Genomic DNA, 16123 nt, shown 5'->3' with positions numbered 1-16123 from the left:
TAGAAGACAAAGGCCCTTGAAGGACGTTCAGGTTTGGGGCTGACAGGCAACGTAAAGCAGTGAAGAGGCTGGTGAGTTCTCGCCGCCAGGCAGCAACCTCTCAGCGATAGCTGGCGCTGCTGTCTTTGACCTCTTTTCTAAATCAACTGCAGTCCAAGAAGTTTGGCCGATGTTGCTTTCATGCCTGCTTCTCTTCACTTTGTTATTATTTTGCTGCTGTTGTCATTCCCCTGTGTTCACAAGGCTGTCCATACGTCAGATGTCCGTCTGCAGGATCCTTTGTGATGGCCTTAGGGTAGCATACCCTGCACTGACTCCGCCAGCCTTCATCTGCTTTGCAGACGGCCTCGGAATGCCTGCCGTTTTAACAGAATTCACAAATGTATTAAAACAAAACAAAACAAAATTTAAAAAGTACTCCATCAGATCACATAAAAAGAAGAAAAAAAATGTATTAACTGAACCCCAAGCCTTTTCTTTGTTCTGTTGCACCAGCCAGGAGGATAATTTGCCTCTTGTTCTGTATTTCTTTTTAGTGCATTTCTATTTGATACTTAGGACCTGTTTTCCCAATGCTTGAAATGCAACTTCCTTACCATAACCCCCCCCCCCCTAATTTTCACTGAAAGCAATCACTTGTGATTTTTCTTTTCTTTTTTTACTTTGTATTAAGAGGACATCTTGTTATTCCTCCCTCAAGTTCATGAAAATCTTGTGCTATGTGTTTGGAAAGTTCAGAGATACTAGCTTAGCATTTTTTCCAGGGAAACCCCTTCAGATAGTCCTCAAAATCCGTACTTAATCCTTTTCCACAGTGGAGTAGCCAACAGCATGTACTGAAAAAAGAAATGACAGAAAATCCACTAAATCAGGATCCAGAGAGAGAGAGGAATAAGTCATGCAAAAGAGCACACCTTTCCAGAAAGCTGGGTCTTTCAAAATTCCACATAGCACATGATGCCTACATGATGAATAAGGGACTTTTATTCTATATTTGAATTTTATTTGAGAGAATAAGTATCTGCAGAAACACGGGGCCATGATACTCTTTCCTGTACTTGACTGTGAGCCTTCTGCTTGCCCTTAGTGTGGCAGCCAATGAACTCATTTTGACATTGGGATCATAATTTATTTTATTAGCAGCCACCATCTAAATGATAGTGGTTCATTTCCTTAAAACTCCTTTCTGATATTTCACAAGCGTCTTGGTGAATTAGGAGAGAAGAAAAAAAAACCTTGATTGATAAAAAGGTGAAAATAAATGTATATGGGTACATTTGGGTTTCTTTTGATAACATGTAGGTATTTAAATATTGACACACACCTATGTGTATATATCTCTATAAATGCATAGAGATTCTGAAATAAATATCATTGAGGTCAGTCTTCCAAAACATTCAATATAAGCATAAGGACTGATTAAACAGGTTATGTGATCAATACCTTTTTAGAAAGTGGTTTCCACAAATGGACACAGGGTCTCTGAATTTCTGTTCTCACAGACCAGTGCAAAACATAGTTTTTACATCACTGCTCAGTAAAGGAACAAAGGTATGACCAAGGTTACCCACTGGTAGCACATCACAATGAGAGTGTCTAGTCTTCTGTGAAAATATGTAACATTTCACAAATTCCATCTTGAGGCGGGAGTCTTGTGTTGTTTTTATTACGTGGCTTTCGTGTTAAATGTGTTGAGCTGTGCCTGCAGCCCGTAAATGAGAACAAACACATTTGCTTGGGCATCTTGTTTTGCTCTGTTTTCAGTGGTACTCATTTCTGTTCTGTTGATAGTTTTTCGCCCTTTCTTTGGTTTTCATCATCCTCTGTCCCGTATTGAGCATCGAAATCTCACAGCTAGTCTCGTGTGCTTATTGTGAAGTTGAAAATGAACCTGTAAGCTCACCTTTGAATAAAGAGGGCAGTCATCATAAAGATCAATGATCATTTTTAAGTTGATTTCACACTTACTTCGCAGCTGAAAACATCATGCCATGTGTTTCCTCGATAAGTCAGCTTTTAGGACTTGAGCCCTGTTCAGGAAATAAGTATTTCATCTAAGTTCTCTATATTTCAGTGTTTTAGATATACAGAGCAATGGACAGATGCACTCATATGACTTCAAATGTCTGTGTGCTTCTCAAAGTACCATTCCTAGGACTAGAAAATATCATCCCATTGACCACTTTTCTTAGGCAATCTTATGAATGTGTCTGTAACTCAAAAATACACACCTGGTTGATTCCAGCCAAAATAGGAAAAAGTAATCCATGTCCCTTGTTTCGAGCCTCCATTAATCAGTGTGATTTTTTATTGTGTTTCCTTACTTGGCTTTTTTTCCAGACATCCATGATCAGAACAGTAAGAAGCCGGTCATGGTCTATATCCACGGCGGGTCTTACATGGAGGGCACCGGCAATATGATAGATGGGAGCGTTCTGGCAAGCTACGGCAATGTCATCGTGATAACCATTAACTACCGGCTGGGCATTTTAGGTAAGTGATTGCGTTGTGTCAAGGCCGTGACAGACGCGGTGACAGACGGGCACTGCTTTCCGTTGTGTGGGGACTGACTGGTTAGAACCATGTTACTCTGATGTGTATGAAGGTCTGCTTCTCTGTGCTTCCTGGACGGTGCAAGAAATGTTTGTAGCTCGGTCTGCCTTTTTAGCTTGGTGCTGTTGAACTCTTGAATTACATTGTCTGTCCTTCCTCAGACAATGGCAGGCTCCAAGGTCGCCAAAGTAAAAGGAAACTATTTAAGGTGCTCTTCTTTCGTTGGGTTGTGAGAATACCATGGAAGCCACGCAGCTCTGTAGAGTGGACACCTTTGCGGATGGTGAGCCTTTGGTAACAGGTGGTGATGGCCATAGACATGGACTTTCTTCTGTGGTTACGTAGGTGTGTTACTTAGCTTCTCCTATGTTGGAAAACTTGTCACCTAATTCCTTAACTGATTATCTTCTGTGTGTGTTGGGCCCCTGCTGTGAGGTCACAAGGACCGTTGTGTTTGCACACAATGGAGCTCAGCTCTTGGTTGAATTTTTGCAATAGTTTATGATTTACCATAAAAGGACACTGGCTACGTTCATGGAAATTCAGCAGGGTAGGTAGCTTTCCATTTTCTGAGGCTTCCTTCATTTTTCCCCAGTGGAGAGCTTAGAAAAAAATACGTATTTGGTAGGGGGTGATATTTTCAGATTTACATTCTTTGGCAATTTTGTCTGCTTGTTGTATGTTTTATGACTGATATTCCTAGGGGTGGGTAAAAATGTTTTCAAGACAACAGTACATAAACGTGGTGTTGGAAATTGAGTCTTTCGCAGTGTGATTCTACAGAGGGAAACATGGATATCGCAGTGCAGTGTGGTTTACAGTAAAATAATAAAAAAAAAGGACACAGTGAAGCTTTTGAAACAAAAATTACAGATGAGAACATTCTCTCCAAATGGGCAAAATTAGCAAGAGTATTTTGTTTTCGCCTTGATGTTTTAATTTTATTTTGAACATTTTTTTTTTCATTTACATGTGGAATATTCACCTGTTGCAGACCCCTGGAGCGGGGTGACTGGTAGAATTGCATTTCTAATTTAGAAATACAAGTCGCCCACAGATGTTTTGCAAAGTTGTGCCTTTTGGAGCATGGAGAAAGCCTTCGAAATTCCTCCTTGTTGTTTTTTTGTGTGTGTTTTGTTTTGTTTTGTTTCCTTTAAAGGAAATAAAAAGCATTAGCTTCAAGAGTCCACACATTTTGTGATTTTATTTCTTCTTTTTTCAGAGGTCTTATGAGCCAGATCTTGGTAGAATCATTTTAGTTAATCTCATGTAGCACTGATTGTGTGTGTGTGTGTGTGTGTGTGTGTGTGTGTGTGTCTTTTCCAGCAGCTTCTGGCTAGCCCCTCTGGCTACTAGTGCTTGCAACAGGAAATCGTGTTTCTTGATCTTTAACAAAAGGTCCATTCTAACAAAGAGGTGGAGAGAGGAAACAACAGCGTTGGAGCCCTGAGCAGAGCCTTTTCAAAGAGGGCAGTGTGTGGGGCCCCGTGTAATATCATCCCACCAAGGAGGAGCGCCGGGGTCTGTTTTCTGAATGAAGCAACGGACGTTGCACAAGTTCTTGCTACTTGCAGTACCAAAATGTTCTCTTGCATGCGTGATGTGGTGATGTTCCCTTAAAAGGTTAGATTTCAAGGGAAATTGATTTTCCCCATGTCAGGCCAAGCTGTAGTATGCATCTTGACATGAAGATCTCTGATGAGTTGGGCCAGTTTGTAAAATAATGTGCAGATCTGGAAAATGCTATGAGGGTGAGTCACACAAACACACACACACACAAACACATATATAAATATATGTACATGTATACATATATATATATATATAATTTAAGAAAATGTTATAGGGATTATGCATATGAATTATATATATATGTGTATATATATAATTATACATATATATATAATTTAAGAAAAGAAGTTTGCTTTTAGCATCTTTCCCATTGAAAAATTTGAAGTTTTTTCGAATTTGAAATCTTTTGGCATTTTTTTTTTTCAAATTTGAAATCTTTCGAAATTTGAATCTTTCCCATTGAAAAATTTGGCAACGGAGGGTTAAAAAAAAAAGAAAGAAAGAAATCACGGTACATAACAGAGCTGTAATGGGTGACTGAGAAATCAAAGAATCAATTTAGAATTTCTATGCCAGTCTATTTACATTCCACGAATGAGCTACTGTGGAGACCCTAAGAACACCACAGACGCCCTTTTATTTGCTGGGGTGAAGTGTGCCAACTTTGCTGATTATACACGGGCCGTAGAGATTCTCAAATGTGACTTAGTTGATCTCCATCACACGGATCCCGCTAGAGCTCTGGTCGTCTTGAAAACTGTCCCCGGCACACACGCTAGCTTTAAGGAAGTCCCTCTTTTCAGTCTTGAGAATTATTTTTAAATGACGGGGATCCAGATATTTAAAGCGATGATCAAATAAGACCGCTCAACCCACGTGGTGACGGACGTCCTAATTAGTGCTTTTGAGATGAGTCGATATGTTTTGAGCAGAATGTTGAAATATTGTGTTTCTTCTTTAAAACATCGTTAGTGCATAAATGCTCTTTTCCTGTTGAAGAAATGGAAAGACGCTGTTGGATATCATTATTTTTTATGGTGTAACTAATGCTGTTTTCCCACCCCAAAGAGAGGGTTCAAACAAGAGGAGTTCTGGGGTACAAGCAGGGGCTGGTGCATGGAGTTAACATAGATTTCAGAATGAGGCAGAAGTGAGCCTTCAGAAGTGATCTTCAGAAAGGCAGCAAATTTCATCAGAATTTCTGTAGAACGTTGTAGTGTTCTCTGCCTTGCAAGGTGATTGTGGGCAGTTTCACAGCCTACACCCAGCACCCAGGACACTGCATCCCTTTGTAATTTTCATTCTTATTAACATGACTGGACACCCTATGAATATCATTGTGCATCCCCAGAAGCAGATGCAACTGCCCAGATTTGTAATCGCTAATAACTGCAAAATACCATCTTCTAAACTGAGCCTTAATCAAAAAAAAAAAAAATAATAATAATCATGATGATTATAAGACCCTTGTCCTAGAAACAGGAGGCAACACACTTGCTTTTTGAAATAGGAATGTTTTCTTTAATCAGAACCGTGTGACACAGTCCTGCTGGTCATCAACCCTACAACTGACCGGCTCGTCTGAGATGGTTGAGAGCGGTGAACGTGCGGTTCATAAACCAGGATCATCCCAGTCTAGCTGTGATGTACCCTCATGGCTATAAAATAATTAATTATGCCTACATCAAGCCTAGGGATCGAACTGATGTTCCATTTATTTTCAACGAAGCTGATCTTTTATAAACATATTTCCTCTTGGTTCTTCTGTACACTTTGGTCACTGGGAAGGCATAGGTATCCAACTCTTGAGTTCTATCCAATCGACCTCTTATTTATTTATTTATTTATTTATTTAAATGACAAGTGTCCAAAGATCTTCAGTAGAAAAGAGAAATCTCCTCTCTCATGCTTTCGGATAGAAGTATCTGGAATTTATCTATAGATGCCTCTTGCTTCTCTTTTCCCTCATTGTCTTCCATTTGCCGTTACATCTTGAGTGGGTGAATTCTCCCTCCATCCAAATATCTGCTTCAGTTTACCTCCCACGGACTGACGACCTTCTTGGTTACCCTGCCGTGTCATGCCTCTTGCATGCTTTCAGTGATTTTTGCTTCAGAACGTTCCGACCACTCTGCATCAGCAGCAAACTCCGGGAGAGCCTGCGGTGTGGTCGGCCATGGGTGGCTGGAGCCGTTCACTTACTGCTTGCAAACCTCCTTGTGGGGGGTTTGCTTACTGTACTTACAAAGAAACAAAAGCCAGGAGGTGATCGGGACGCCTCCTGGTGGGTTACCATTTGGTCATTCTTTATCAAGGTGTTCCAGTGACAGCAATAGGAAATGTTGCCCATGGATTTATATAACTGACTGTTTTCCAGGATTCAGAAAGAAAGTACCAGAGATCCCCGCTTGTTTCTTCAAGTGCCAGTAGCTATTCTGAAATTTCTGTCTCAAGGCAGGTTCTGTAGGGGGTATGCTGAAGTTGTCTTTAGGGCCAGTAATGGCATACGTTCGCTTAGGTGCGGTAACGCCATGACTTTGACTAGAACACAGAGATGGTTGGAAATAAAGGTGGTCTATTGGCAGAGGAAAAAGGGATTAAAATTCACACGGCATTGAAAACCATATGCATGTTGCAATGGTGTGTTCCCTTTTGCAGTTCTGGTCTCCTTGGTGGGGTCTTGGTTTCTATCTGACATCAAGGGTGGGCGGTGGCATTTGGAGATGGCTCTTTGATGTCGGTCGAAGTCTTGCTCTAATGCACTTGGTATGTTGGTGTTCCATGTCAGATTCCATAAAAGGAGTCTGGGAATCATTGGGATACAGGACTCACCAATTCCTGTAAATAGCTATGATGTGAATTGCACATTGTGTACATCATGTGTGAACATTTTGCCTCCACAATAGCTTGGCGGGTCCCTATGATAACTTTATGCACACAGACCGTCAAGGTGCTCTGCAAACCATCTGTCCGTCCCTCTTTCTTTGGAAGTTAAAGATGTTGCTGGCTATTTGCCAATGGCCGTGCTTTATTGTTTCCTTAGACGCTTTATTGTCTTGTCATTGTTTCTATGTCTTATTAAGGATTTTGTTTTCAACTGCAAAGGGAACCCATCTTATTGATCAAGACAAGAGATTCGTGTAAGTGCATAGATACAAGGAAAAACACAATTTCCTCCTTCAAGGATCTGCCCGTCTTAACATTACCCTCCTAACTCTCATTACGCTTCCTTGCAGGTTTGCCCCAATGTGATTTCCCACGGGAAGGGTTGCCCTTATTCAATTTTTAATAAATTTATTTATTTTTCTTATTTATTTTATTTTTTTTCTTATTTTATTTTATTTTTAATTTATTTTTCCTCTTTTAAAGATTTTATTTTATTTTGCACTTGTTTTACTTATCTTTTATTTTAAAGATTTTATTTATGTATTTCAACCTAGATGGAGAAAGCATGAACAGAAGGGAGCAGGCAGAGACAGAGGGAGAAGCAGACTTCCCGCTGAGCAGGGAGCCCAACATGGGGCTCCATCCCAGGACCCTGAGATCATAACCTGAGCCAAAGGCAGACGCTTAACCCACTGAGCCATTCAGGCGCCCCAAGAGTTGCATTTAAAATGCAGTTAAAAGTTCAATGGCTAGAGCGGAGAGGTGATGTGTTGCATTTAGGGAAACGTAAACAGTAGTAGAGAAGTCAAGGACTATGGGAGAAATGGCAGGAAATGGGATCCAGAGGCAAGAGGAATTGTGCAAAACCAGAATTTTGGAAGTTGGTGGTGGAAAGTATGGGAACCGTTAGGGTAATATCCTCCGTGTGGTGGGCAGCAAAGGGGAGCAGCCCCTTCTGAGAACAAGCTCTGCGTCTCCCCTGCTGCACTGGTCTCTAAGATGGGCTGGAAGGTGACACGGGGGTTATACTCTCCACATATCAGTCATAACACGCATACGTTGCACAAGACAGCATTGGCCTTGCACAAAAGAAAAAAAAAAGAAATGTTTTTGCCCAAAATGTGTTGCATCCAACGTCTTCTTCATCAGTAGGTTTCTGTGCATTTAATAATCACTTGGAAACACCTAATCTGGTCTTTGTTGTTGCCGGTGTGGAAGGTGAGCTCCAAGAATGGAGAGGTTCATGGTCTAGCTCTGTCCTTGGTGGTCTTTGGCTTGGACTTTCCTCTTCTGCCTCCTGGTGGCTGAAAATGCCCACTGCATTGATTGCATGTATTCAGCAAGTAAGAGGCATCGTTCAGGATTAAAAACCCTGTGTTTGGGACTTCGGAGGAGCTTGGGAACATGGAAACCAATGCATTGGGGTGAAGACCCTGTCATGGGGAAGGTGCCTTCATGGATATGTGGACATGAACAGCAAAGCAAAGAGGCTCTCTCCTGTCCAGAGGCAACAGACATCCGTGTCTGTAGCAAGTGGAGATCCCCAGGGATATGAAATGATGTTTTTGGGGTGGAGAAAGTCATGGTGGGGAGAAGCTAAAACCCAAGACTTTAAATCTCAAGTGCATGAAACCATTGACACACCTATGCCACACTGTGGAGAATCTCCTTGATCCCTTATGAATGATTCAGAATTTCCTAAAGGAAGGGGACATTTTCTTTGTATGGGCATTGCCATTTTTGGAAATCATAATGTTGGGACACACCTAATTGGAGAATCGGTTAATACAAAATTTCCCGTTAACTAGTTGGAGAGCATCATTTAAGCTTGAGTTAGTAATCACATGGGCTATACCTTCAAAATTGTCCTTTCCTGCGAATGTTTGCATTCGGACCAGAGTCTCTTCAGATTATTCATACGAAGACAAGCCCCCTTTTTTTCTTTTGCATGTTTTCTTCATTTCTCTTCTCACCAAGCGTATGAACAGCCGGTCGTCTTGAGTTGTTTGAGGTCACGTGGTTGCACGGTGCAAATTCATTGGGAATTTCTTAGGGAGAATAAAATGTCACTGAGATACGGCAGCGACCTTGTGCACATAGGAATGTAAATGCATTTCTCAAATAAAATTACATTTTTACATGTACAACAATGTTACATTGTGATATTATTGATTGGGGATGTTGCATCTAACACTTAAAGTAGTATATTCCTTATTTAGAAAGAGAGCAGCTATTTGGGATGAAGTGTGCAATGCCCACTATATTAAAAAAAAATGGATATATTTTAGAACTTCCCATGCAACCATCCTTTGGTGTTGGATGTGCAAGAGCTAAAGTCTTTTGTAGGTAAATCAATTGCAAGGCTCTGGTGATTCTGTTATTGATTCAGGATGATACGCACTGACTTTCACTGCATTCAGTACAGTGGCTGTTATTATAGGTTCAGATGTTACGGAGGGAAAGCTGTGTCCCATGAAATGGGTTCAGCCATGAGCAGGTAGGTAGTGTAAATGCATTATAAAAACACACATTTTGTTGTAGGCAGATGTATGACCCGATCTCCCAGAGGAACACCATCAGTTCTACCTGATATAACTAAGACTTGTACCAGAATCAACAGAACAGTTTTTGCAATAAGGTAATATTTCCAGTTTGGACAGAGGAATGATTCCCATCTTTCAAAGTGACCCTCTGTCTCTGGACTAAAATACCCTGATAACGGTTTAGATGACCTCATTGCTCTCTTTTGTATTCTGCACCTTTGAATATCTTTCCCCCTCATTGCTCTGTCTGTGCCCCTCCTAAGCATCAAATGACCTCCGTTAGGAATATCACTCATGCTTTTCTACAGTACTTCTTCGTGAAGAGGATGTGCGGTAGTCCCATCTTCCCAAAAAAGCATCCTGGGCGAATGGTACCTACTTTCTTACTCCTCGTTTTTCCATGCTCTTGATTTTTTAAGTTCTACTGTGTGTTTCATTCCCCCATCTTGTCGTTAACCCACTTCCTCTTTTCAATCCTATTTCTTCAAAACTGAGCTGTGGAGAACCACTCAGACATCGTAAGGATTTCCAAGGGCCCTCCAAACACTTCTCATGGGTCTCACACATCCTCATCTTCTTAATCTTCTTGTAAATGACCCACTGGTCTTGTCTGCCCTTGTAACATCTCTGTGTCCTTTCTTTAAAGCACTTTCTAGGCCAGATGCACCTTTAAGGCATGCAATTCAGTGGCCTTATGTATGTTCAGAGAGAGGCATCACTACCAACCCCACCTAAGTTTTGAACATTATCACCCCCCACCCAAAAACAAACCCAGCACCTATCCCTCCCAACCCCCAAAGAGTTAGACCATCCCTAATATCCCATCTCTATGCCTTTGCCTGTCCTAGACATTTTCCTGTTAAATGGAGTCACACACCGTGTGGTCTCCACATCTGACTCCTTCCACGGGGCAGAATGTCTTCAGTGTTCATGCATGTCATAGCTTGTAACGTGTCAGGACTTTGTCATGTCTTAATGCCAAAGAATAATTCACTGTATGCCTGTTACGCGTTTGGGGTATCCATCCATCTTTTGATGGGCATTTGGGTTTTCCCCACTTTTTTGGATATTAGCTATTGTTTATTCACGTACAAGTTTTTGCCTGCATATACATCTGTGTCTTTCTTGTGTACATACCTAAGATCATTGGATTACTCTATCTGAATAATTTCTAATTTCTTTTTGAAAGTGGCTGCAATTATACCAATGTAAAGGTCCAGTCTCTCCACATCCTCACCAACACGCTCGTTCACATCTGTCTTTTTGACTATAGTCATCCTAGTGGGTATAAACTGGTATCATATTTGATGTGTATTTATCCCAAAACCTAAAGACATCAAGCATCCTTTCACGTGCTCACGGGCCATGTATCTCCCTTGGAAAAATGTCTGTTCAGATCCTTTGCCCATTTTTGTTTAGCTTTTATCGAGTTGTTAAAGGTTACTTTTTAATTTAGATACATGTTTCTTATCAGATATAGGTTTTGCAAATACATGTTTCCATTTTGTGTTTTCTCTCACTTTTGTGCTGAGACCTTTTCAAACACAAATGTGTTGTAATTGCGAGGCACTTCCATCTATGTGTTTTTTTTTCCTTTTGTTTGCTTTTGCTTTTTGTCTTCTGAATAAAGAGTCTGCCTGAGCCAAGGGGATGCCAAGTTACTTCTGTATTTTTCCCTAAGAGTTGTATCGCCTTATGTCTTATTCTCAATGCGCTCCATTTTGACTCAGTGTATTAAATGATCAACATGTGATTCTTGTCCTGTTTTCTAAGGACACAATACATGACATGAAGCCGTTTTTGAATATTAAACGAAACGAGTCTCTTGGGATAAATCTCGCTTGGCCCCAGTGAATAATCCTTTGCAAATGTTGCTGGATTTGGTTTGCTAGTATTTTTTTCTCCAGGACTTCACATCTCTATTCATAAAAAAAGACGAATCCGTAGATCTGTGTTCTGGTGATGCATTCGTCAGCTTCTGGTAACGGGACTAGTTTCCCCACAGAATGAGTGGGAAGTGTCCCCTTCGCTTCCATGGTTTCCAAGCGAGTGTGAAGGGTTGGTGTTAATGCTCCTTTAAACAATTGCTAGGATTCACCAGTGAAGCCATCTGGGCCTGGGATTTTCTTGGAGGAACTTTTTTTTTTTTTCCCCCCGTTACTAATTCACTTTCTTGGCTCGTTCTGTTCAGATTTTTGTCAACCATCTTTGGAGCTCATTTGCCATCAGACATCCACATGGAAGGCACACACTAGGAGGGTGATGGCTCTTCCAACCATATCTCACACGACATTGTCCCTACACGTTTCACGTCCATCTTCCTACCCACCCACACCATCGTTCTACCAGAAATCGCAAAACCAGCACTTTCAATGGAACAGGTTCCATATGACTTGAAACATTGACCACAAAAGGGGAAACTTTCACTCACCTTTGTGGGTCTCTGTTACACCTTACAGATCTGAAAATTTGGGTGCTCACCTTCACATAGGCACAACTCTAGAGAATGACTCCTTGTCGTTGCCCAAACAGCATAACCCCCTGCCATCCCTTCATCATGCAAGCCCAGTGCTGTCTCGTCAGCCCACCCAGGGCAGAACCCCTATGGCGCCCCACGCCATGTCATCCTTGTCTAATCATTGCCCTCCTCTGGTGTACAGATGCAAGAAATAGGGGAAATATACCTAGCATAGACCACTCTCCAAAGGTCTACAGATTTTCATGCTCCTTTCGACAAGTGTTACCATGACGGGGGATTTGATCCCGATTTTGGAGGCTTGGAAATTTAAATTTGTGAATGAGGCAGAGGTTGTTACATCTATCAGGGGAAGACCAGCATTGACCAAATTGCAGCGAGGATTTATTCACGGACCATGAGCCATAAAACTCTCTGAAACTATCAAGAAAAGTGGACAAGTCATCCTTCAGCTGGGAATGGCATGCAAAATTCACAAGGTGTTATAGAGATAGCCTTGAATTTAAATTATTAAAAAAAAAATGAGAGAGAGGGTGAAAGTGATAACATACTCGTTTCTACAAAGATAGCTTTGCCAAGAAAAAGACAATAGTGGATTTCATTCATTCATTCTTTCATTCCTTAAATACATTCTCAGGTTCTGCTGTTTTCCACATAGTGACTTCCACTGGGAATGGCGTGGTGAACAGAAGAGACAAAAATTTCCCCAAGCACGTAACATTTTTATTGCCTTGAGGAAAAAATAAAGACCAGATGCATCTCATGAAATGCACGGTGTCATACAGTATGGTTGAGTGCCACGCACAGAAGAGTGCTGGGTTGGCTTCCGTTTCCTGATGTTCATACCAGTGCCCAAGTTTGTTATATTTTGTTTCCATTTATCCATAGAGTAGACCTATTTCCCTTAATCTTGTGTCCTGGGGAAGGACATGACCTCTTCCGCTGGCCTATCAGGGATGTCCTGTTTCTGAGCTCTTGGATCAGCACCTATGGTGTTTTGGACCGATGTCCTTTTTGTCTGGGGGTCTGTAATGGGCCCTGTGAGCTGTGCACTTGGCCTCTGCCCGTCCCTGCTTGGTGTCCCTTCATGAGGAAGAGCAGGGAGACAACCATCCACAAGAGGGAGAACCACCTGCTTTGGGATATTTCCCCTCTCTGGGAACAGAGGGTCACCCTGGCATCCTGTTCCCTGTCCCTCAATTAATTTTGAATCGTGAAATTCACACTCTGGTGTATATGGCTTTGTTTCTTCCTGTGACTAATGTTTACTTCCTGTAACCAATTTCTAAGCTCTGGGAGGGCTGGGGTCATAGCTCACATTGTCTTTTGTCTTCGGAGTGTCTACCAGATAATCAACACCTTCTGGAGGATAAGCAGCCATGGTGTGGTGTGTTTGACTCTACATTGCAAAGTGGAAGCTAATTAACAAAGGAGAGAATATATTTGCTCGAACATTTTTTTTTTTTTTTTAATTGCAGTACGGGGGTGAACTCCTGGTTGTCAGAATCCGTGAATGCTTAATTTTACGTAAACTGTATTTATTTCCACTTCTGACGTTTGGCAGCTGTTTCTTTTCAACAGATACTGAAAAGTTCCCTTTTCCTCGAAACATCTACTTACGTGGGTGTTGTGAGTTCAGGATTGATCTTCATAACATGTGTCTTAGCTTAAAGCGAGGCAATTTATACTTGTGGCGTGCACATGATCTTGAATTGAAACCTACGGCTGAAAAAAAAAAAAAAAAACATTTTAGGAGTGCCTGGGTGGCTCAGTGGGTTAAGCCTCTGCCTTCAGCTCAGGTCATGATCCCAGGGTCCTGGGATCAAGTCTCCAATCAGGCTCCCTGCTTGGTGGGAAGCCTGCTTCTCCTTCTCCCACTCCCCCTGCTTGTGTTCCCTCTCTCACCGTGTCTCCCTCTGTCAAATAAATGAATAAAATTTTAAAAAAAGAATATAAATTTAAATTTTGTTAAAATCTGCATATCTTTATATTTTTATCAGGTTTTGATCATTATAAAAACAAACTGAAACAGGAGAGCTCTGTTATATTTTCTTTCTTTGGCTCTTTCCGATGGTATTTTGAACAATAATCGTAGGCAAGACAATAATTGTGATTTTTTTTCCAAAGGCTGTCTCAATGTTTTGCAAATGGCTGGCAAGTTTCTTAGCTGATCCTAATCTCAGTGTATTAGATTTCTAGTGCTGCCTTAACAAATCGCCACAAACTTGGTGGCTTAAAACAACAGAAGTTTCTTCTCTCCCTGTCCTGGAGACCAGAGGTCTGAGATCCAGGCCAGGCAAGGCTGCTGAGATCCAACAGGGCAGGACTGGGCTCCTGCCTGAGGCTCCAAGGGAAGGTCCTTCCTGCCTCTTACAGCTTCCAGGAAGTCTGGGCATCCCTGGGCTTGTGGCTGCTTCTTTCCCATCTCTGCCTCTGTCTTCACGCGGCTTCTCCTATGTCTCCTCTTCTTATCAAGAAACCAATCATCGGACTCAGGGCCCACCTCAATCCAGGATGATTCTGTCTCAAGATCCTTAAAAAATCACTTCTGTAAATAACCATTTCCAAATAAGGTGGCGTTCTAAGGCTCCAAGTAAGCATGAATTTTTGGAGGACACTCTGCAGCCCATGTACCTAAATTTGTCAATTAGGTCATTATTGTGGTTTCCAGGAGTGTGGGCACAAGGGGTGTCCAGTGTTTCCATCCATGTGTTGGGGTGTTACTGGACTCAGGATGAAGCCTGGTCCTTCATTCACTACACCACCTTCACTGAAGAACCTAGAACTTTCTGTGACTTCATTTCCTTCTTGTGTCCTCTTGGCTTTCAAAAAAATGTAGTTATTCAGTATCAAGAAGTTTGTTTTCTGAAACTTTAAAGCCTCCGCACTCGTTTTTAAAGCAGGAAAAGCATCTTTCCCCATATTAGCTATAAAATTCACACCTTTGTTCTGGCGATGGGTAGGGCTCTATCTCACATTTTCGTCTAAAATTCCAAAGCTATGAATATGAAGTGAAACTATTACTTTGCTATATTCTTTCCACCTTTTCTCTATGATAAAATCCAATTACTAATGTTCCTTAATGCCCTGTCTGGGAATTGCAAGTTGGCCACTTACCATTTCCAAATGCAGGTCCTAAAAATTAACATATAAGGTTAATACTGGCTTTTAAAAAGGGACTTATTCGAATTCATCTGAAGTTTTAAAGTGACTCACAGACTTTTAATGAAATCAGTGGCCTTCTTATAATGCCTCCTGATTTCTTTTCAAATCAGTCACTTTACACATCGCCCTTGGGAGCAGCTCTGATGTGCCTGAACCCAGGACTGATGAGATGATGTTCTTTATTTTGTATTTTCACTCTTGTCCTGGGTTATTGTTAGTTTACACTCTTGTCTGGTTTTCAGCACAGGTGAGTGGTGATGGTGTTCCTTACATGCAAGTATAGGCAAGTCTTGGGGCAGGAGCTGGTGCCCTGGGCCTGATTGACGCATGACATGTGGCCTTCACCAGTGGAAGGACCTGTACTCTGAGGGCATCTGACTTAGATGGTGGGTTGGATGCAGGATAGCATGAGTAGAGATGCCTAAACCCCGTGAGATCTGAGCCCACTACTCACAGAGAGGTGATTATTTTTTTTCCCTGAAAAAATGTTCTCTTCTTATTGCTTCACCAGCTGAGCATTTGGCCAGTGAAAATAAAATAAAAAATAAGTAATTAAATAGGATTCCTAATTATAGGGAATGCCTAAGCTTTACTTTTTATTTCCTAGAAAGTGAAACCAGAGCATCGTGCTTTAGATTTTAGTAGCTTCTGATACTACTACCCTGTTCATTAAGGTTCTTTCTTCCTTTATTAGTTTACATGGAGAACCTCTTTACTCTGAGAGATTTTTTCCCCCCCGCTCTTATTGGGATATAATTGACCTGGACATTGTAACAGCTCCAGGTTTGCAACATGATACATGGTAACACATCTAGGCACACAGATCAACACACATTGTAACAGGTTTGGGTGCACAGCATAATACATTGTATCAATAGTGGGAGCACAAACGTGATACATTGTAACAGCTTTACATGTACAGCATGAT

At 41.4% G+C, this 16123-nt stretch overlaps 1 protein-coding gene across 8 annotated transcripts in view; it reads left to right on the top strand.

Annotated features, from left to right (window-relative positions):
* The window catches only part of NLGN4X (neuroligin 4 X-linked), a 301233-nt gene that overhangs the window by 179697 nt on the left and 105413 nt on the right, over positions 1–16123 (top strand). For all 8 annotated transcript variants that reach the window (XM_059158040.1, XM_059158041.1, XM_059158046.1 and 5 more), the window contains one exon: positions 2341–2493. In XM_059158040.1, the coding sequence (XP_059014023.1) occupies positions 2341–2493 (153 nt within the window). The remainder of the gene's footprint in view (positions 1–2340; positions 2494–16123) is intronic.

Source organism: Mustela lutreola, chromosome X (genome assembly GCF_030435805.1).
Source record: "Mustela lutreola isolate mMusLut2 chromosome X, mMusLut2.pri, whole genome shotgun sequence".
NCBI lineage: Eukaryota > Metazoa > Chordata > Mammalia > Carnivora > Mustelidae > Mustela > Mustela lutreola.
This window is presented reverse-complemented; position numbering and strand designations above follow the sequence as displayed.